At 44.6% G+C, this 22,056-nt stretch overlaps 3 protein-coding genes across 6 annotated transcripts; 2 read left to right on the forward strand and 1 right to left on the reverse strand.

Annotated features, from left to right (window-relative positions):
- Nucleotides 1-1,426: 1,426 nt before the first annotated feature.
- On the forward strand, nucleotides 1,427-8,993 carry LOC311354800 (uncharacterized protein). 4 transcript variants are annotated; one of them, XM_084474653.1, is made up of 10 exons: nucleotides 1,427-1,511; nucleotides 2,555-2,617; nucleotides 2,797-3,483; nucleotides 3,809-4,468; nucleotides 6,886-7,004; nucleotides 7,212-7,317; nucleotides 7,432-7,504; nucleotides 7,830-7,922; nucleotides 8,162-8,318; nucleotides 8,516-8,993. In XM_084474653.1, the coding sequence occupies exons 2-9, from the start codon at nucleotides 2,577-2,579 to the stop codon at nucleotides 8,285-8,287; spliced, it is 1,905 nt and encodes a 634-aa protein (XP_084330779.1). In that variant the 5' UTR covers nucleotides 1,427-1,511; nucleotides 2,555-2,576; the 3' UTR covers nucleotides 8,288-8,318; nucleotides 8,516-8,993. The 4 variants fall into 4 exon arrangements, with proteins under 4 accessions (XP_084330779.1, XP_084330781.1, XP_084330780.1 ...); XM_084474655.1 differs by having other exon boundaries at nucleotides 7,830-7,907; XM_084474654.1 differs by having other exon boundaries at nucleotides 7,833-7,922.
- A 239-nt stretch (nucleotides 8,994-9,232) lies between these two features.
- Nucleotides 9,233-13,907, forward strand: LOC311354119 (uncharacterized protein). Its single transcript, XM_084473915.1, has 5 exons — nucleotides 9,233-9,313; nucleotides 10,394-10,498; nucleotides 10,870-11,687; nucleotides 13,286-13,349; nucleotides 13,712-13,907. The coding sequence occupies exons 2-5, from the start codon at nucleotides 10,403-10,405 to the stop codon at nucleotides 13,763-13,765; spliced, it is 1,032 nt and encodes a 343-aa protein (XP_084330041.1). The 5' UTR covers nucleotides 9,233-9,313; nucleotides 10,394-10,402; the 3' UTR covers nucleotides 13,766-13,907.
- Nucleotides 13,908-14,286: 379 nt separating this feature from the next.
- Nucleotides 14,287-21,021, reverse strand: LOC311354033 (lipase member H-like). The gene is made up of 10 exons (XM_084473825.1): nucleotides 20,820-21,021; nucleotides 20,053-20,420; nucleotides 18,791-18,899; nucleotides 17,776-17,877; nucleotides 17,596-17,685; nucleotides 17,222-17,389; nucleotides 16,700-16,789; nucleotides 16,270-16,378; nucleotides 14,998-15,171; nucleotides 14,287-14,819 (listed from the first exon to the last, which is right to left on the reverse strand). The coding sequence occupies exons 1-10, from the start codon at nucleotides 20,875-20,877 to the stop codon at nucleotides 14,726-14,728; spliced, it is 1,362 nt and encodes a 453-aa protein (XP_084329951.1). The 5' UTR covers nucleotides 20,878-21,021; the 3' UTR covers nucleotides 14,287-14,725.
- Between the last annotated feature and the right edge of the window lie 1,035 nt (nucleotides 21,022-22,056).

Genomic DNA, 22,056 nt, shown 5'->3' on the forward strand with positions numbered 1-22,056 from the left:
TTAAAGTCCTCAATATCTTAGCAATCAGTATCTCAGTATTTGCTGTAAGAAATTATTCGTGTCTTGATTTTTGTCCTGCCCCCAATTATCTATGTCCCTATATGTAAATGAAGGACTTTGTAAAGAGGCAGTGTGTACAATTTAGACTGTAGACTTTAGTGAAATAGTTTAGTTGAATGTTCTCAAAATACACTTTAACAATGTAAACTTGACAACAGCTAGTGGAATCGTACACAGTGATGTTTCAATGTAATTTGCCATATAACATATATTTTGAGATGTCTCTGAGACTTGCAAGATTTTCTTCTGGCCATTGAGTTTTCAGGATGTTGACAATCAGGTTTGTTGCCGTATTGTATAATGCATTATCTGTATGTACCTTTTACTTTGGCTATAGCAGCTGTAGACTGTGGGCCATGCAGCAACATTTGGGTCTGGGTCTAACTGCACCAAGACTGCACCATTCACTGTAATAATGACTGGCACTGAGAGTGACTTCATGAGCTGACAAAAGTTAATATTGTTATATGGAGTCCATTAAAAACTCTAAAATACATGTATCAAGAAATAAAATAGCCATAGTATCTACCTTAGGATTTTAGAATTTAGGAGGAAGATATATATATATATATATATACATATAGATATATATATATATATATATATAGATATATACATTCAGGTTTTAATGTAAAGACATTAATGGTAGTCCTCATACAATACATATCTTAGAATCAACAATTAAAGTCACCTTATATCTGAAACAAATATAACAATTGTACTCATTCTGTGCATGACCAGCATGTTAGGCCTACTTCATCTGATTCAATAAAAGCTGAAATGCCTACTTTTGCTGATGTGTTGATTAAGCTGCTCTCCGACTTCCTTTGACATACAAAATGCAAAAATACATGAAACTTGTTTAGGAGGTAGGCTTTAGTACATCCAATTGATTAACTTTGCTCAGATTAGGCTACTTGACGATTGATTTGCATTTGAATCATGTTAGGCCTACCACTAGACAGAAACTGATTCATAATAAAACACCAAGTTTAAATAGTAGGTAGTAGGTAGTAGGTACCCTCCGAGGGTAATCAACTTAGTCAAAGAGGAAGATTATCAACTGTTGGTGTGGATTGGTCTTAAAAAGTGAAGTCAACCCTGCAGTAAGGGACACCAACAGCTGGGTTTAAATAGAAGCTGTTGTTCTGTAGAAGCGCCTGCAGCTGTTTGAGAAGCCCTGGTGTCACGTTCTAACTTTTAGAGGCCTCTTCAAAACAACAATACTTTATGGTGTCATGGTGTCAAAGTATCAGAGAGAGTATAATTTTAAACTTTTAAAAGTATTGAAAGTGGTTCAGAGTGCTGCGAGACTTCTCCAGACCGATAGGCGGTGCCTCACCTCGCAAACGTTCCTGAAATAGCGGAATGAAGTAAGTCAGGACGAAGGCGAGTCAGCTACTGATCCGAAGTATCGCTGGAAGCCTCCACGTAAAAGACGCTACTAAGGGGTACGTAATGTTAATTTCGTACTTCAAATGTGTCGTGTCTATGCTTGTTCATCTCTATGTAAGATTATAAATCGAATGAGTGGTTAGACGTGTGCAAAACGAATGTAATCGACCTGGTAGCATTAGCAACACGCTAACGCCAAGTTTACTAGTTGGACCGTCGCATTTGCAAAACGGAATGCCTGTATAATTGTTCATCTATGTTAGAGTACATTGAACGTAATGTTAAAGATTTAAAACTCAACATAACAACTTAATGAAGTAATAGCATTAACGTTAATGGGGAATCGATATAGAGTAAAGTCCTATTGAGTGACTTAAGGTTTTCTCCCTCTGTAATGCTAAAAATAGAAAACGGCTGAATTAATGACTTGCTGTAACCTAGTCTCGGTTACACCCAATCCCTGTTTGTGGTTAATGATCCACCACCTTGGTACAACAACACGGAACGCGTTGGCTTTGGGCCACGCAGGGCGAGGCCCGTAACGAGTCAATGGAGGACTTGTGTGTCTGACCGAGCCCTGCGTAGATCCTGGTTATTGGTAACCTATACCAGAGCCGCACACGAGACCCTGAATGTACGGACATTTGTTATGTCAAACTTGGGGCTCATTAAAATTACAACGTTCGTTTGATTGTATGTTGTCGTACCAGCTCATCTGATGTAATATTATGTTGCCGAAGGTTAAATGTTGTGATTAAGTTTAGTTGTTGCGTGTAAAGGGTCGTGTTCAGCTATCTTTTTGGTGAACTATCACTGTAGCTATTTTGGTTTTGTCCTCGGGTACACAAACTGCATGAATGCGTGTGGACTGTATTGTAGTTTTCATTTCGACAGCCAATGATTCGAATATAAATTGTTGCACTGCTGTCATTCGATGTTTTTATGCTGGTTTGTGATGCAGTAGATATTATGAAATTATTTGTGCAATGTTGTTTCTATCATGGGGTCCAATCTCTCCTTGGACAATCATTTTAACCTACGATCGAACCCACTAGGGATTTGGAAGTATGCAGAAATTAACATGTAATTTCCTCCATAGATTACGTTTTTCACAACCGAAGATGGTCCGACCTCAGTTTGGACCACCACGCTTCAAGTCCAGGTATTTATTTTCTCAAATAATATAATGAATATTGTATCAGAATCTCTAAATCGTGTGCTTATTTAAACATATCTTCGGGATTTTGAAATACCCTCATATTTAATTATCCCACCCAGGCTGTGTGTGTGTGTCAACCCTGGAAATCCTGGAATAATGGGTTATTTATTTATTTTCACTAGATCCTACGACGATGACCCTCCTTTTGAACCCCGGGACGACCATTTCAGCCGGAGAGACGGTCTGGACTACACTGGAAAGGCCCCTCGCAGCTGGAGGGGATCCAGAGGAGGCAGAGGAAGGCCCCCCTTCACCAAACGCACCCCACTAATGGCAGAGCGTAGGGAGCCGGCCCATGGCGGCTGGAGACCTCCGCACCAGGACTCCTTCCAATCATCCTACTCCCACCAAATTGACCCCCACCACGGCCACAGGAGGCCGTCCCCGTCAAGGCCCAACCCGCCCCTCGATTCCCCGCATCGCCCTGCCCTACACAGCCCCCCTCACGCCTCCCCTGGCCACAGGGGCCCCTCGTACCACGAGGGACACTCAGACGGAGGTCACAGGTCCCCCTCGCCCTGGCACTTCAACAAGTCCCCGGCCCACCGGAGGCCGGGGTCCTCTGGCCCTTACCGAGGCTCCTTCAGGGGCCCCAACAGGCACCCAGGTGGCCCCCACGGAGAGCAACGCAACCTCGATCACAGGGGACATTACAGTCCCAGGGAGAGGCAGAGCGATCACCCAGCTCACGGTTCTAAGCGCTGGGGTGGAGACGGAGAATTCTCCCATCAGCACAATGGAGAGTACGGGCCCCCTAGCCCTCAGAGGAAACCCAGGGAGTTTCAAAGGCGAAACTCCTATCCAGAGAGGTACAAAAGAACAGCCCCCATGTGGGCTGGGTGAAGGTTTAAAGGGGAGGCCCGATAAAAATGTATTCTGCTCTGCCCAAGTCCCGGGTAGTTAAAGGGTAAGCCTGGAAACGGGATCACGGGGGGTTTTCACCTGCTTCTGAGAAGAGCCACTGTAATTGCTGTAATTACTGAATGAAAAAAGTATCCCTCCTAATGAGTTTCATACAATCCTGGCATTATGGTGGGAGGGCAGCGAGTTGAGCTAAAGGTTAAGTGTCTCCCGCTACACCTGGCCATGGATCTGCCGTTGTAATGTTTTCTGTATTGTTTGATGGCTGTGCAGGTGGTCTGGTGAGCAGGACCCCCGGAGACCACGCGGGGAGGTGGAGAGAGAAGGGAACAGACCCCTCATGGATAGGGCTCAGCAAAGCCACTCCCACCCGCCCCCATACAGATCTCCTGCATGGAAAGGAACGCCTCCGCCTTCAGCCGCCTCGTCCTTCCACAGCAGCCCTCGGGAGAGGCCAGGCATGGTGCCACCTCGCAAAAGGAGGTTGCCAGATCTTAACGAGCCCTTCGTAGGGGCCCCGCCAGAGCACGGCCACTTCAAGCTGGCCCGAAGAGGGCGGACCAGCCTCTTGGCCCCGCCCGTTGGTTTCGGCTGCAGGCCGCTGGTGCCCGGCGGCGACCGGAGACGCACATTTCCTCCCGGCCGACCGATGAGAATGAATCCCCCCGTCACAAGGAGGGTGGCCCCCGCCCCACCTCCACCTGTCAAGGCCCAGGCCGCGGAACCCGAGGTGAAGAGCTCCAGCTCCATCCTCGCCAGCCGCAAGGAGCGCTTCCAGGCCGACGCGGCGCCCCTGCGGAACCTGGAGCTCAGGAGGATCAAGCCGCCGCAGGAGTCCCCGAGCAAAGAGGAAAGCCGGGCAAGCAAGTCCCCCAAAGGGTCTGACACGGAGAGCGAACAGGTGGAGTCCCGACGGTCTGTGAGCACACGCAGGTATGGTATACTCCTATTGCACCGTGCAGGGGCTTGATAAGGGTTGGGCTGTGAAGAAACGTTACCATGTCAAAAGTTGAATGGAAAAAAAAAAGGAGAATATCATGATCTTTTAAATGATGTGCAAGAATGAAGCTGCTGCTTGAAACCAGCTTCCGATGCGTGGGGCGAAGGGCCTTCTGCAAGGGTCAAAGGTTCGAGAGGTGTTTCACTGCCGTATACACACCCAAATGTGCTGAAGAAAAGTTACTATGTTAAGATCAAGTGCATCCGCACCGTATTCTCTGCGTATGTTGAAGCTCTGGCAACTGATTAGTCCCGCAGCGACTGGCAAAGGTGTGTCTGAGATGAAGGGTGGAAGACATCGGAGCTGTTATGAAGAGGAGAGTTAAATGGAAATGAAGGCTAATGTTACCTTACCATTACCGTATGATCACATGACCTAATGGGAATGAAGAGGAAAGTAGCACTGAAGAATATCTCCACAACGCAGCCGAAAGGCATGGATCGTAGGATAACAGGTTTCAACCAAAGTTACCTCATTAAATGTCTGCGTCATTGCCCTCTGCCTTCAACTACTAACCCATCTCCTTTAACTACTCTTCAAAGATCTACACAATTTCCTAATTTAGAAAAGATTCCATCCAACCGAAAATTCCCAGCTGCAAAATATATCTCCTGAAGGATGCAAGAAAAATGCATACGTCATTGATTGTTCATTCCTAAAACAAAATTGGCCTTCATAAGAAACGGTGCCAAAAACAACAAAGTGCATGCAAAAAAGCCTGGACTTCAGATACTAAAATACCCCCCCCCCCCCCCCAAAAAAAAACGATCCAAAGAAAATAATTTCCCACAAATTCATACTAGAGATGGCATTACATGTATGCACCCCCCCCCCCCTTCTGCCCATATTGTTGACTTGAGATGCAGTCCAAATGCACGACCAATTGGAGGATTGCAAGTTCTATTGAAGAGACCATATCCGATATGCATAATCATACATATGATTGATCCTGGAGAACACCACCAAAGACCCTCAACAGAGTAAAGCCATACAAGGCAAAGACTAGATGGATGAATATGTGTACACGGTTGAACCTTGGATGCTAATTGCTTAGAAGGCTATGATGAGCGAAACACTAACTCGGACCATGAAGTCGTGCCACAATCGCCGATAACTTAATAACACCATAAGTCTGATGGACCTTTCAATAGGCCGACCAGTGCTGCAGTTGGGCATTCTGTCAAGTCGAAGCCAAATATTCTGTCAAGTCAAAGCTAAAAGAAAAGTCAAATTCTCACGATGGATAAGCAACCTCTTATTCTAATGTAATCCCGAATCCTTGAGCGTATACCCTGTTTTCCACATTATCACAAGAAGTCCCAACCCATTGGACAGGAGTCCTTGGATGTGGTTAACATCTCAACTCATTTAATATCTCAAGAGGGGAAGAAGATGATGGCATGCATGCTAAATTGTAATCTTAAATCAAAGCACGTCATTCTAAACCCTGACCCAACAACTCGATTTTTACTACAAAATAATCATCAAAATCCCAAAGTAGGCCCTTAAAGATGGCCTGCAACCGTGTCCAGCTTATCCCCGTCCGATGTGTTATTGTGATGGCATCACCAGCCCACTGTGCTAAACGGTTCAACAACAAATAAGATTAATATCGCTATGGGGCCGCTCAAGCTGTCACAGGATAACCGGTACACACCCTCCCACAATTGTTCCACCCTGTTTTATTTGGAAGTGAGTCAAAGTCGTAATGGCAGCATTGCAGTCTCACTAGATCTCTAAATCAACGCCTGCGTATGTGAAAACCACCACACGTTTGGACCAGACACCTGAAGCGCCTAGCCAACTCTGATTTGAGATCTCTCCAGCACTGACCAGCTCCCAGCCCTGCCGACTTAAAAAGCCCAATGGGAATCGATAAGTGTCCTCCACGCTGAACCACCGGACAAAGAATCACCGTAGTGACCGCGACTGGACCAACCTGTACCTATCTCGGATTCTCTCCACCGCTGCTCGTGTTATACCCACATGGCGTGACAGAAGACTAGAGGATGTCCAACACTGATAGAGATCAATTAAAGCCCTACAGTCATAAGGCGAGCCTACTGTGTTACAACGGCCGAGTGGAAGGGAGGAGATCTCAGGTTGAGTGAGGTTACTGTAGGAATAACGACGCATGGAGAGGCCGTGGTTGTTTGTAAGTACCCACGTGTTTCGCTATGATGAATGGCAAGAATGTATTCTGAGGGTTAAAAAAAACTTAAATTCCAAAATGATGTTTTTGGACCAATGTTTATTACCCTTTCATTGATTTAAACCAAGTTAATATTTCTATATAAACTCTATAGGTTATATATGTATATGTCTTGACGTGTCGACCACTCTACCTCAGCTGTTCTCCCCCGGACAAGCCTCTGCCGTCGGACCTGGTGGTGGTCTCTCTCTGGCAGGCCGGGTCCAGCACCAAAGACTGCTCTCCCACAAGGGACGAAAGTCCCCATTCTTCCCATGGTAAGGTCCTCCACCAGACCATGGCCACAGGCCAAAGACCTACAGCCCCATTCCTTGTGGATACAAATATCCATTCCCTGATTTTATTCCATGTTGTCATACTGGTATTTATTGCTTGATTTAGTCCCAACGTGGTTGGATCTCGGTATCTCAATGCTCATATGTAACCATCTATAATTGTAATCCTGTTCTCTCTCCTTCTCCCAGATCTCACCTGTGACACAGAGGTCCCTTCTGTCAAGCGCTTCTCCAAGTTTCACGGCTCCAGGCCTTCGCTCGTGGAGCGAACCTACGAAGACAAGAGGCCGATTAGGTATGTTCATCAGGCATAGGCCCTCACCAGAGTCATCCATAGTGGTATAAACGCACTGATGCTGTTGAATCTCAACCACCCTGAAACGTTGTTTACCTGTTGTATTTGGTGCAGGCCTTTGGATGCTGCACTGGAGAGCCATCGATATGACCGGTCGTTCAGGAAACCAGGACAAGTACCAAGCCAGGTCAGAATTTAACCTGCTCATGTATTAACTTAGCTCACTTTCACGCGGGCATTTTGTTGCATATGTGCTGGATTACCACCATGTGCCCTAAATATACAGGGCACTAGAACCTTTTCTACTGTAACGAAAATGTGCAGTTTCAGACAACTGTTGCATAACAGCTTAGAAACTGTCCAGAAAATCTAAAATGTGAACCAAGCACACTAAACCGGACGGGCCAGAAATAATGTATTTAGCTTTATACCTTCCAGATAACCAGAGAGTCCTATCCAGAATGCATCACGTGTATATACATGCTCATAACATCTGCTCATGTCTATTCCAGCAGAGGCCTCCCTTTGCCAATGGGCCAAGAAGGATGGGCCCTTCCGATCAGCCGTTCAATGTCAGGAAGCCTCTCATGGTATGCAGTCATTCTGTAAGAAGAATACTCTCATTAATTAATACTCTCATTCATTAACTCATATACTAATGTTTATTTAGGGATTGGAAAGTGTAGTGCCTAGGGTGTGTGACTCCTAGCCGAAAGGTCACGGGTTCGATCCCCAATGCCCACCGCATGCCTTACCTTTTGTTATCCTTGAAATGATGATGTAAAACATGTGCAGTTTGGAGGCTTGGAGACTACTTCATTTAATCCTGATTCTGTTCCCTCAGGAGAGCTTTGTGCCGCGGCCGTTCCCCCAGCACAAGCCGGCCTTCAGGAAGAGCCAGAGCATACGCTCCAAGTACCGCAACATGCAGGTCATGAGGCAGCGGGGGCCAAGCCAGCAGCGCTGGTGACCCCCCTCCACCCCCACCACCACCACCACTGGTACGTAAACAACCTCAATGAATGAACAAAGTGTATGAATGAGACTTGTCGGTAATCCTCACATTTACAGATAGTCTTTATATATTTTTTATTTTTTAATAATGTAAAGGCACTTTGGACTTATTATACTATACTTTAAGGGTCGGTCAAGGAACAGCATTACTTGTTTACTTATTTTTCTCTTTTTCCCTTTCCAGTACGAAGCCTGGTTCTGCACACTTGATGTCGACGGCTCTGCCCGTCTCACACGGCGTGGCGCTGCTCTTTTTATATTGCACACTGCTCATTAACCTAGCCTAGCTGTATATTACTGGAATAGGGCTGCTGTTGTCTGAGAACTGCTACACGACATTTATGTAATTTAATACATTTTTTTTGTATGCGGTATTGGCTCTTTTCATCTTTTTTTGGTTGATGGATCTTCTTGGGATGATGTTGACAATTTTGTTCATGTGATTCAATCGTATTTCCCCGCAACGGGACAACCGTTTTTGGGCTTGAGTCAAAGATTATAATATTTAATATAATCCAAGTCTGTGTGTCGCTTTTTTTTTTTTAAGTGAGCATTTATATTTGGGAGTAGTTGTAGTAGGTTTTCTAAGCCTAATGCTTAAACAATCATATGAAGCTTTTCATTTGAAACGTCAAATAAAGTGGACTGGACTTGGATTCTCATTCTTCTGTGTGTCGTTCTTGTCAAAGTTGGAAAACATTTTATGTTCTGAACAGTAGCCTAATTAAAATGAATATTGAGGACCGACCGAACTTTTTAGATTCTTTAAAACAAATATATAAAAATATAACGCACACCACAATGCAAGTTCTGTTGTGTTTCACACACAGTGCCACCATAGTGGGCGACTGTCGCTACACTGTCTTGGGCTATTTGTGGCCCTCTGAAGTCAACATAACAGCCCGCAGCCCACCAGTAGGTTACAATGGTGTCCCGTTACTACTATGGACGTTCAATTGACGGGTAACAGAGGTCCAACACGGTGAGCCCACTAACCGTAATATAAAGTGCACTAACATGGAAGGGAATGGTCTTTTAAGTGTATATAATATATCATTTAATATATTGTCTAACCGAGTATGTCTCTTTGTAAATTAAGTCTGGACATTCACAATGCAACCGTCAACTGTCCTGATAATATAAGCGCTTTTCTAATTGTATCTACTATATGGGAATTTAATATTTGACTTAAATGACTGAAATTATTATGATTGTTGCCTTCCTGCTGCCTAATTTAAATCATCTGGAGATATGGTTTTATAGAGGCTGTCACCGTGAAAGGGTCGTGTCCCGGGACAGCTGTAGCCCTGCTCCTTGTTGACGGGTACAGCTGCAGTATCATTTAACACTGACGTGTTTAACATGCTCAATAAAAGATTAACCAGGAGAGTATCGAGTCCTACCGACGAGTATCCACGCCGTTAACACTTGACAGAAGCGTTTCTTATAGAAATCAACAAGACTCATGTCTCATTTCAACTTCATTGATTTGATTTGGCTGGTCAATCGCCACAGATTAAGCAATGATATGGAGCATTGTATGACGTTAGCACGTAGGCCTATAACATCAGAGTGGGTTTACTTCAGCGACCAGTGTTTACAATCTGGACTGAAGCGTGTCAACATATCATGTCCCGTTCGTCCTTGTGGTATTTTTAACCGTTTTCAGTTCAGGCATAATATGCCGATAATATTACATAGTGTGCGCAGACCGACAAATATAACAAACAAATTGGTTCATTAAACATTCAACTCCAGTGGCCTTAAAGTAGTAAAGTAAAATGTGAATTTCCTCATGACCTTTCGTTCTTACAAATTGTAAAAAATAAAAATAAACAGCCCTTGAAATTTAAAGTGCTGAAAATATTGCTACTCCTGCATGCAAGCATGTGTGTGTGACACAAACACAAACACACTTAACTCAATAATAATAATTCAAGGCCATTTTATATTTAAAGGGTTATTTAAATACAAAATAAACATGATGTAATAATGCACACACATGTGTGTGCACGGACACACACACACACACACACACGGTATGAGCCAAGTGTCTGTACAGGTGGACCCCATGATGGAGGTGGACAGACAGACCACTAGACAGAGAGAAGGGCGGGAGTCTCTCTCTTTCACGCTAAGAGAAACCACTCAGAATTCCACCTCATCTGTAAGCACACACACACACACACACACACACACACACACACACACACACACACACACACACACACACACACACACACACACACACACACACACACACACACACACACAATAACTGTCCTTTGGAGATCATACCCTTGCTTAATGCATTTCTGTAACCAGGCCATCAACAATGATTTAGGCAAATACATATGTTGGCAACTTTTACCCAGTATGACTGACTGACATTCATACAAAATACACCTAGAGTTTAAATTACAGTTGATCAGCTAGACAATGTGATGGGATGGGATGGGATATTGTCTTCCTGTCAGAAGAATATCTGTAGAAATGTTTAGCGTAGACCTTTGTAGATTAACAATAAGTTCTCCACAGCCAGCTAAACCCACCTCCTCCAAGGCACCCACCAACGTCCCTTTCCCCTTGCCCTGCTGTGGGGGTCCCGGCGGCCCGGGAGCCCGCCCCCATCTCTCAGCCCTGTCCGCCAAAGTCTTCTGTGCTGTCCTGCACCCACCACCACTACCAGCCCTGGCAGGCCCTGGGCCCGGCAGCCGACCCCCATGCCAGGGTCCACCAGCCCAGGTTCCCCCAGCCCAGGGTCCACCATCCCAGGGTCCACCAGTCCAGGGTCCAGCCCAGGGTCCAGCTCAGGATTCAGCCCAGGGTCCAGCTCAGGATTCAGCCCAGGATCCACCAGCCCAGGATCCACCAGTCGAGGGTCCAGCCCAGGGTCCACCAGCCCAGGGTCCACCAGCCCAGGGTCCCCCAGCCCAGGATCCACCAGCCGAGGGTCCAGCCCAGGATCCACCAGCCGAGGGTCCAGCCCAGGGTCCACCAGCCCAGGATTCAGCCCAGGGTCCACCAGCCCAGGATCCACCAGCCGAGGGTCCAGCCCAGGGTCCAGTCCAGAGTCCCCCAGCCCATAGTCCAGCCCAGGTTCCAGCCCAGGATTCAGCCCAGGGCCCCCAAGCCCAGGCTCCAGCCCAGCATCCAGCCCATGGTCCAGCCCAGCATCCAGCCCAGGGTCCAGCCCAGGGTCCAGCCCACGGTCCAGCCCAGGGTCCAGCCCAGGCTCCAGCCCAGGCTTCAGCCCAGGGTCCAGCCCAGGGTCCCAGCACCAGGTCTCTTGTTCAGCTGCACAGTGAGCTACAGAGCCTCCGGGGGGACCTGGATCACATGAAGAGCCAGCATAAGTAATACTAATAATAATGTTATTAATAATAACTTTACGATACCCCTTACTTATGTAGCAGCTTCTATTAATAACAGCAATTAACATGTTTATTTTGTATAGTGCTTCTCAAAGTACTCAAAAACAGGTTACAGCAAGAACAAAATCACATAAGACCATGCATCAAAAGCAAGTTGGAGAAGATTTTTGAGGGAAGGTTTTGAGGGAAGACTTGAAGTAGGAGACTGCGTCCCGGATGGGTTGAGGGAGAGAATTCCAGAGGGAGGGAGCGGTAATTGAGAGGCCCTGTCGCCCCTGTTCTGTGTTTGATCATGGTGGGAGGTGCTAGGAGGTTTCCATCAGCAGATCGGAGGGCTTTGGTGGGTGCCAGGAAGCAATCAGTGAGGTAGCATACAAGGTTATGGAGATCTATGTAGGCTTGAGGAGCAGTTTAAAGTCCATGTGCTCGTTGATGAGGAGACGTGGAGGGATCTCAGGACGGAGTTGGTATCTGGTGACTGGTAGGAGTGTGTTACTGTGCTGATAAGTGGAGTGATGGTGGGAAGTCAGGCCATGTCCAGGTTGGAGGTGGCAGGGTTCCAGAGATAGTGAGTCCAGTGGTGCAGTCCAAGACAAGAATGTGACGGGTGTGTGAGTGGGGGAAGTGACCTAAAGTGAATGCAGTTGAGTAGTTTGAGGAATTCAATGGCTGTTCTACAGTGAGTGAATTCAATGTGTGTGTTGAAAGGAAGCAGGATAGAAGCAGAGTTTGGTGAGGAAATTGGAGAGGCCGGAAAAGGATGGGTTGGGTTTGGGCGGACTGGAGATGACAGCAGTGACAAGGGGTATAGGACAAGAAGGTTTGAATGCCAGGTATTCAAATGAGTACAGAGATGGGATGCAGATGAAAGCGGTTTTGATTACATCACAAAGGATATATCAATTCCACCGCCTGTCCATTGGCCCGTGGATTTTCCACATTTGTGGATCCAGGGAGTGCTGTTTGGTTATGGAAAAGTAGTCCAAGGATTCATGCGAAGTTTCAGTGAGGCAGAGAAACTCCAGTTTATTATCATTGATCAATTTGTAGAATAGAATATAGAATTGTTTTTGTTGTTGTTTTGAGTTGACCACAGCAAGATTACGATGATGTTGCTTTTTGTGGGGTAGTTTTGATTTTGCTAAGGTTTGCAGACTGTCCATGTTGGCTGGCTTTTTGATGTGGTGATGTCATAAGGAAGTTGATGAGTGTTGAGGGAATTATAGGGACGAGATGGCGTTCAGCAGAGGAAAAGCCCTAGATTAATCTGGATTATAGGAACAGACACAGTAAAATGAGAGGAGACAGAAATAACATTATCATTTAAAATTAGAATTGAAATAAAGCATTGTAGTAATAGTATGCAAATAAGCAGTAACACTCTTATTTACTTACTTACTTACTTACTTACTGTCAACATCATACTACTACACACTACTAGTATATCTGTCAGCCATATATACATAAGTGTTATTTTTTTGTTTTTGTAGGCTGTATTACAGAATACAATAAGTGTGTTTGGAGAATCGTTGTGGCTATATTCTGACCCTAGTGATCTTTTGTTTCCTTTTGTGTTTTAGCAAAGAGATCAAACTGTTGATGAATGAACTAGATGAGGAGAAGAGGGTTCGCTTGACATTACAGGTAAGAAAGTAACAAGGGTTTGAATTGTGTGAATGCCTTTTAAATCGTCTTTTTTAAATCTCTGAAAAATCTAATCTTTCAAAATGAGAGTAGTGAGTTGTGTGTCACCATGTTTATATCATAATACATATAATCTGTCATTATACATATTATTTTACATTTTTAATTGAGGTCTTAGAATATATGTAAAATGTGTCATATTGTGTTGTATCGGTTACTGTTTTAACTGTAGATGTAGTCGACGTTATGAAATCCATTTTATTTTGAAGCTGAAATATATTGTTTACTCTATTGAATGTTGAATTCCATTCTTACTCACTGATGCTTTATGTAAATGTTGGTTTTGTTTTTGTTTGTTTTAGATGGAGGTACAGCGGATGAAGAAACAAATGTTGAAATTACTGGATCGTAAATAACCTCAGTTAGGTCTCCTCTGAACCAGAAATACTTTGCATTGAAGTAACTGGGTAAGATACATTGGCCTGAACTGATTGGAAACATACGTTGGAAATTGTATTCTTGTTTAATAAATATCTGTAAAAATGTACATAAATAATATTATCAAAGCCATATAGAAGTATAATTTATGAAAATACAAATGTTGGCCGCTTTTAGCTAGAAAAATTTGCCAATATTGTTAATAAGACATGACAAACTTAATTGATCCTCTTTGGCAACATACCAAAAAGGATGGGAATTGAACCCACATATGCAGGGGAAAATGGATTAACATATCATCGCTTTAACGGCTCCGTCACTTCATCAGTCAATCCATCAGTCAGGTTCAATATATTTGATAAACTAACTTATTTTAAAACATGAACGGCATATGAACGGTGGAATATGCTAATGTATAAAATAATCTTTTTTTTAAGAAAAAAAAATACTAGTAACACAGCAATAATTAACATACAATATTTTAATGCAGAAGTTTAAATCCTTTCAACTTTCCATATCCAAAGAGGAAAAGACGTGATCTAAATTCTTGTGTATCTCTTAAAAAAATAAATTACAATGGATCTTTCATGGCGTAAAAAAAATGGCTGCTGCACAAATAAACACAAATAAATATCAGTGAGAGAGAAATACTTCAGATAAGTGAATTTAAATCAATGAAGGTTGATCAAGGTTGATTGGTTAAAGTATCTACTGAGGTCATTAGTGTGTGTGTGTGTGTGTGTGTGTGTGTGTGTGTGTGTGTGTGTGTGTGTGTGTGTGTATGTGTGTGGTGTGTTGTCTTTTAAATGCCAAAGTAGGTAGTCAGTTGGCTGAATTGCACCCTATTTCTATGTGGTCAGCTTAGCCCTGACCCGTTGGTTCGTGAGGCCCCTTGGGTGTTCTCAAGTGCCCATGAACTTCTGGAATCCAACCAGGCCTCAGAAGTTTGAATCCACACAGGGAATAGGTCTGAAGGTGACCTCTTCCTTCTCCTTCATCAGGAGGTCGTAGCGACAAAGAGGGCTTGATATTCTGAGACAACATAGAGAAGGGAGATTTCGGTACAAAATGTGGCAATTATTTTGATATGCGTGTAATATTGAAAACAGAAAAGTTGGGTGCTTGGTGAAAAAGCACCCAACTTTTTACCCATCAACAATTTGTAACATGTCAACCTTTTGATGGGATCTGAAAACGTATGACGTTCTACCTGGGGGAGTCTTCGAGGCGTCGGAGGCGAAGTTGGAGAACCCGTAGTTTATGCTTCGGCCCGAAGACGATGGCAGAGGAGAACCTGACGGACATCTTCTCCACCGTCTCCACGACTCCGTCAAACTGGGCCAGCAGCTGAGTGTCCGTGTACTTCTCAAACTTCAATGCCTTACTAATAATCGGAAAAAATATATAATTAAATATTATGTTTTAATATTTCAGAAAACAGGCAAATTGATAGTTAGAAATCAGTTATGTCACAATGTGTTTTACCGTGTATATTATTAAGTTATGGGTTTGAATATGAAAATAAAGACTATGGTTATGGTTACGACAGAAAGTTGGGGGTCAAGTAGGTAATGTTTGGAATTACGGTGCAGGGTTAGGGTGCCTAGTGTTAGGTTTACTATATAAAGGTGATGTTTAGGGTGCCTTTAGGTTTAGCACAGAAATGTAATGTTTATGGAGGCTAGGGTTAGGTTTAGTACAGAAAGGTTAGGTTTGGGGTGCCTATAGTTAGGTTAAGTAAAGATAGGTGATGTTTAGGAAGGCTAGGCTTAGGGCTATTACAGAAAGCTAATGTTTAGGAAGTCTAGGGTAAGGGCTAGGAGCAGAAAGGTAATATTTAAGGAAAATAGGATAAAGGCTAAGGGCAGAAAGGTATTGTTTACTTTAGGGGCCGACAGTAATGTTACAGTTTTTCACAATTGTTTAAGCACATTAATTGGAACATCAGACATAATGTGCACAACCTGAAACTCATGTACCAACTGCCAAACCAATTCTGCTGAACTCCAACCACATTTTCTGCTTTAGGCTCAGATGCCCATTCCAAACCACACATTTTTCACAACACTACACACAATTCTCATCTTGCACACTCTTCCTGAATTCCCTCTCTTGGTGTTCACACAGAGCGCACAGATGATTATAAATGTCTACTCATATGATGTATGTGTTTGTCATTTGAAAAGAAAATACCATTTAGTGAAGAGTTAACACTGTTTTGAGGGCAAAGTGTGCTTTTGCAAGAGAAGTGTAGGATTTAGCATTTTGTGTGTGAGTTTTGAGATTTGTGTTTAGGGTTTTGAGAAAGTGAGGTAGTCTATCAGGAAATGTGTTCAAGCAATTGTGAAAAACTGTAAGTAAGTCTGAGGTTAGGGCTTGGGGCATGAAGTAATGTTTAGGGTCAGGCCAGAAAAGTTATTTCTAGGGTTAGGGTTAGCAGAATCATAATGTTCAGGGCAAAACAATTATGTTTAATACTTACTGGTCAATGGTGGCCTTAGCCGTTTGGTTTTTGCCGTAGAGTTTGATGGTGATGTAGCCCCACTGCACCTCCTGATTCCACGTCATGATGTCAAACCCATAGTTTGTTTCTGAGGACGAGAACACGTTAGAACATCCTCTTTATGGTTCAAATAATTGATGGATAAGCTTGTAAATTTAACCACAAGCAGCAGTAACAGTAATGAAATGCCTGAATTCAATGCTACATAATAAGGGTTGCTGTTAGATGTATAGCTTGGTTCTACCAGTTTATCTTGCAAGGTCTGTGCTCTTTCCATTTTCTTGTGAAGCATGGCGTGTATGTGCGTAAAACATAATAAAATATACAAATTAATACGGCTGAAAGGGAAAAATGTATAAATATGTAGAAATAAAATATTTTTGCATATGCAGCCGTTTTGATGACTTACTGCAGAACGGTTCCGCACCGTTTGTGTTGAAGAAAAATTTGGTTTGTCCCAGTCTCAGCAAGGAGTCCTTCCATGCTACCACGTCATACCCTGGACCGGACCGAGACAAGGTTGGACAGACATTTAAAGAATTGAATTGAAAAACTCAATATAGTGCATAATGAAAATTACACTTTCTTGTTATATATATATATTATTATATTAGAAAACAGTGTGCAATACATATGTTTTTGAGTCAACTAGAATAAAAGAGAATTAAGGAATGTGTTTCTGAATCTTTATTAGTATCCCAATGAGGAAGTGCAACTATTAATAACCAGTATTGAATGCTGGTTATTAATAGGTGATTGCACTACAATGAGTGTGGAAAAAACAAGAATGTTGTTAAAATGACCAGGAATGATGTAAGAAGTATAAAAATAGAGATGGCACTAATGTGCAGGGGACCGATGGTCAGAAGTGGGTGAACTACATGGATAATGTGGTGTAGATGTTAGTGGTGGGAAGCGTGTTGCTGCTAACCAAATACGGGGCATCCTTGTGCGCCAAACTGAGTGCAGTCTGTGCATTGGGCGTCCAGGAAGTCATCGTAAGTGGCGCACGGGAAGGCCCTGATTTCACACGCTTGCCGCAGAGACTCCATGAAGAGATACGTTGATCTCTGGTGGTCACACTTAAAATAGGCAGACCCTGGAAATTAAAATACAGTTAGAGTGTCACACAAATTAGACACAGCGTGAGTATTGATTTCAATTAGATTGCTTTTAAGACAAAGTGTAAAGTCAGGAAAATATTTTCTCACAATGAAAAATGTGTACGATTGCATATTTGAGCGGTTTTAGGGGAAAGTTTGCACCAAAAGCCCAGTCCGCTATATGAAACACTAGAAACCTCACCTTTCAGGATTGTTTTTGGACAGCCTGGTTGGTCTGCGCCCCCGTTGGGATAGAAATCGATGTGACCCAGCTGCTCTCGCAGTCCGAGAGCTGTAAACACAATCAGTTATTTTTACACACATCAGAGCTAATCAAAGAGAAGGCCATTGATCAAAGCAGGCCACAGAGGTAGCAGCATACCGTCTATATCCGTGTGGATGACGTCCACAAACTGGGCGTCGCTGATGTCCAGGCGGTGTTCTGGGGGCTTCCCAGCGAACATGGGCCCAGCGGCATCCAACCCTGCAGACACACACACACACACACACACACACACACACACACACACACACACACACACACACACACACACACACACACACACACACACACACACACACACACAGACCCAGCCACCACCCCCTCGCCCACGCACACATACACACGCACAAAGCAGCCAAACAGGTAAAACCAAGTTAGCTGGTGGGGGTTTTTATATAGCTTTTTTCAAGTTAACAAATAATTTTCAGATACGATTTGTAGCTTAGGTTACTGTGGGTCAATTACAACTGTGAGGCAAAGAAAGAATTATAAAATAGCAACTTAGAATTTTGTAACAACTTGACTTCAGTCACTGGTTTGAAATGCTTATTCACTGTTTAATTTCTGCTTGCTTGGATACTGGGTTGCTGATTCGTGGCATATAATGTTTTCAGTTTCTAGTTGTATCATTGTCTAATGTGGCCTGGGATTCAGATTATTGTTTGGAAAACCGTTCTGATTCATAAGAACTTGTGGTTGAGGTCTGTTGTTTAATGGGTGGAATTTCCCGTCTGTTGTCCAAATATAGGTCTTGGCATGAGCTCGGGCGACAGAGGGAGAAAGAGATGGAGAGACAGAGAGTCAGAGAGTCAGAGAGACAGAGAGTCAGAGAGTCAAAGAGACAGAGAGACAGAGACAGAGAGTCAGAGTCAAAGAGACAGAGAGACAGAGAGACAGAGAGACAGAAAGTCAGAGAGACAGAGAGACAGAGAGTCAGAGAGTCAAAGAGACAGAGAGACAGAGAGTCAGAGAGACAGAGAGACAGAGAGACAGAAAGTCAGAGAGACAGAGAGACAGAGACAGAAAGACAGAGAGAGAGAGAGAGAGACAGAGAGACAGAGAGACAGAGTCAGAGTCAGAGTCAGAGTCAGAGTCAAAGTCAGAGTCTGCTCACCTGTGATTCTTCCAATACTCCCGTTCAGTTCAGCTCCTACGAAGCCAGATATGTGCGCTCCCAAACTGATCCCTATCATGTGAATGGAGCCGAGTGAGGCACCATGTTCCTGGACAGAAGGAGAGCTCATTCAGTCAATGGCAGGGATGGATCCTGGGCAGTGAAGGAACGGTCTGGCGCAGCGTTTCTTATTGGGTCAGACTCGGGACCCAAATGGGCCGTGATCCAGTGGGCAGTGGGTCACGGCCTGACAACGCACAAAACACGCAGAACTCTCTGAGCCCAACGGAACTGGTGAGCCTCCAGGATCAGAGTGAGAGAGTGGTGGTCGGGTTCCTTTTGGGTTGGAGTCTAGTGGTTAGGGTGTTTAACTCCCAGCTGCAATGTTCTGGGTTTGATTCCCAATGTCTGCCATCTAACTTTAAACATACTTGAGCAAGATACCCTAACCCCTAATTGCTCCTAACATGCATCTAGAATAAAATTACACTGTAAGTCACTTGGGATAAAAGAGGCTGCTTGCTAGAATGACCAAATAGTCAACTGGTCAGTCTGCTAGTGGCAAAGAGATTCTAGGATGAGTTATTGTAACCAGACAGAAAACCCCTAACCACAACAGTAGTGGGAGAGGACTCATATGTGAACTACAGGACCATGTAAGGAAATATAGACAAATATATTCAGATTCAGGTCATTAGGGGGCGTTATGGTCTATAGACATCATCAAGGATGCTTACAGGGAGGTTGTAGACATTTGGGAATGAACCCAGAAGCTTTTCAGCTGGGAGTTGAACACCCTAGCCACTTCACTATCCTAGCCCCATTATATCCTCACAAACAACTGTGTATCAACTCAAGTTCTCAATGTAATTGCATCCAAGTCAATAGTTCCCATCCTTTTTTACCCTTGACACACTCTTAAGCTCCGAAATCGCTCCGTAATAGCCCACTGAATGAATGTGCCAACGCACAACACTAAGGCATTATTAGTAGTTTTCCCGTGGCTATGGATCATTAGGAAGTCTGTTTGTATACCCAGGATATTTATGAGACCTTATAGGAGATTTATGAGATATTTATCAAACCTTTTACATAATTAGTTTTGAATCCAAAAAGCATTATCACGTATCTCTGCGGCCTCATATGCGTATCAAGCAACCCCAATTTTGGACCCGACCCAGAGGTTGGGAACCAGTGATCACTACTGAAGTTCTGCCTCATTACATCCAAATCACGCAGCCCATAACAGACCACAGCCCAACCTGCATGGTCCTGATGAAGGCGGTGAGGTTGGCGGCGGTGGCTTGCGTGTTCCTCACGGATCGGAAGTAGTCGATATTGGTGGCGCCGTAGTTCCAGTCCACCACCACCACATTGCGGTCCTCACGTGCCAGCACCAGCTCCGCCATGGGCAGCAGCCACACGGGGGGCGACCCGGTGGGCCGGAAGCCGTGGATGATGAAGGTGGTGGGCAGCGACAGGTTCATCATGGGGGCCCCCGAGTGGGGTAGGCGGCGGCCGCACTTGGGGTTGGCCCGGGAGAATAGCAGCAGGCGGACCTCCACCTCCGTGCCCACGATGGCGTGGTGGAGGTCGAGGTCGGTGAAGGTGTCGCATGCCTGGCCTGGTGCTGGGAGGGGTGATGGGGAGGTGGAGGTGAAGGTGGTATGGTTGGAGTGGTGGTCGGGTGGGAAGGTTGGGGGTGGGGGTAGGAATACAGAGAGAAAGAGTGAAAGGGCATGGTAGGAATGACAGAGGGTGAGGTAGGACAGAGGAAGAGAGATGAGAGGGAAAGGGGGGAGATAAAGAGAGAGAGGGGGAGAGGTGGGGGGAGGAAAAGGGGCCACAAAGTAGAGAGAACATGTGAGGAACATAGAGAGGGAGAGAGAGAAAGGGGATCTTAATGACCTCACCTAAACAAGCCAGTTTTTCAACCAAATGACAACATTTATGTAGTCTTCAGTTTCAGTTTCACCACGCACTACAGATACAATCAAAAATTCCTTTACACTTAAACAAAATACCTTACCTTTGTCAACCCACATACTGATCACCAAGGCGGACAATAGACATGTTGGAGCGTACATCTTTTGGATCCAAAAACACTCGACCCAGACTGAAACAAACAACCGAGCTCAACAGCTGCAGACAGACCACAAGTGTAGAGGAGGACACCACCACAACACCAGGCAGTTACGACCAGTTTGGATCTTAGACCTGACACGACGCGTCCCACAAACACCCTCCAGTGTCAACCCTCCCGTCTACTTCATGTGTATGCGTCCTGAAGACACCCTCTGGGTTCCAGGAAGGGGCAGTTCCAATGAACTCCTCCTCCTCCACTCCAATGTCTAACTCCACAGCGGCCCCGCCCCTTCTGGGCCCCAGCCCAGCCTGACTCTGTACACAGGTGAAGGATTCCGGTCCGCAGTGTCATCAAGCACCTGTTAGGTAAAACCTGGGGGCGTTGTCATATGTCAGGAGACCCGTCACCGGCGTCACCTGATCATTCCCGCTCATCTCAGGCCTGTATTTCCAGACTCTTGTTTTGCTCAACGAAGGACTTTATTGAGAATCTTCCAGGGCAGGGTAGGCTAGTGGTTAGGGTGTTGGACTCGCTGCTTAAAGCATCTGGGTTCCAATTGGCCGCAGACTCATGGCCCAGTACACTTTTCATTAATAACACTGGCTACAAGTCACTTGGGTTGTGACTCGTTCTTTCACAGTAAAAGGGCATGTCACAAAACAACACACCCTCTCCAATCCTGCTAGACGGCCTCCTAGTCTCGCCTACCAAATGAAAAAACGGGAGGTTTCACCTCAGCTGTTCAGGCCTGTGGTGAGAGCTCAACTTCACTGTGGGAACCGCTGCTTTAGGAGGAGTTCTTCATGCTTTTGATTTTGATTTTCACGTTTCAGGAGTTTATACTTATCATGATACAACTTGTATCATACAAGTACTACTATAACTACAACTACCACTGCTAATCAAATATTAGTTCAGCCCTATTAATAAACTGAGACTGAGACAATCCATTTCTTTGTACACTTAATAAATCAATGTAACTCTAGAACCCACCAGTCCACTTCCATTCCACTATCTGTGTCACGTTTGTTTGTTAGTGTGCATGTTTGACCGGGGGCCTCGTGCGAGTCCTAGCGTGTCCCAGGATGGTGCGATAAAAAAGCCCATGAGCAAGAGAGCCTGGAGATACCTCAACATGGATTAGCTCAACATTAGCTCAGGTGGTAGAGGGTTGTCTGGT

This window comes from Micromesistius poutassou, assembly GCF_964030765.1.
Source record: "Micromesistius poutassou genome assembly, chromosome: 10".
NCBI classification, from domain to species: Eukaryota; Metazoa; Chordata; class Actinopteri; order Gadiformes; family Gadidae; genus Micromesistius; species Micromesistius poutassou.

What these genes read in the sequence shown, in the direction of transcription:
- LOC311354800 (XM_084474653.1), top strand. Translation starts at nt 2,577, where the DNA reads ATGGTCCGACCTCAGTTTGGACCACCACGCTTCAAGTCCAG. An exon ending in CGAAACTCCTATCCAGAGAG is followed by an intron (nt 3,484 to 3,808) that starts GTACAAAAGAAC and finishes ATGGCTGTGCAG; the next exon opens with GTGGTCTGGTGAGCAGGACC. An exon ending in CAGGACAAGTACCAAGCCAG is followed by an intron (nt 7,505 to 7,829) that starts GTCAGAATTTAA and finishes TGTCTATTCCAG; the next exon opens with CAGAGGCCTCCCTTTGCCAA.
- LOC311354119 (XM_084473915.1), top strand. Translation starts at nt 10,403, where the DNA reads ATGATGGAGGTGGACAGACAGACCACTAGACAGAGAGAAGGGCGGGAG. An exon ending in CTCAGAATTCCACCTCATCT is followed by an intron (nt 10,499 to 10,869) that starts GTAAGCACACAC and finishes AGTTCTCCACAG; the next exon opens with CCAGCTAAACCCACCTCCTC. An exon ending in GGGTTCGCTTGACATTACAG is followed by an intron (nt 13,350 to 13,711) that starts GTAAGAAAGTAA and finishes TGTTTGTTTTAG; the next exon opens with ATGGAGGTACAGCGGATGAA.
- LOC311354033 (XM_084473825.1), bottom strand. Translation starts at nt 20,877, where the DNA reads ATGTACGCTCCAACATGTCTATTGTCCGCCTTGGTGATCAGTATGTGG. An exon ending in GAGTATTGGAAGAATCACAG is followed by an intron (nt 17,878 to 18,790) that starts GTGAGCAGACTC and finishes GTGTGTCTGCAG; the next exon opens with GGTTGGATGCCGCTGGGCCC. An exon ending in CGCCTCGAAGACTCCCCCAG is followed by an intron (nt 14,820 to 14,997) that starts GTAGAACGTCAT and finishes ATGTTGTCTCAG; the next exon opens with AATATCAAGCCCTCTTTGTC.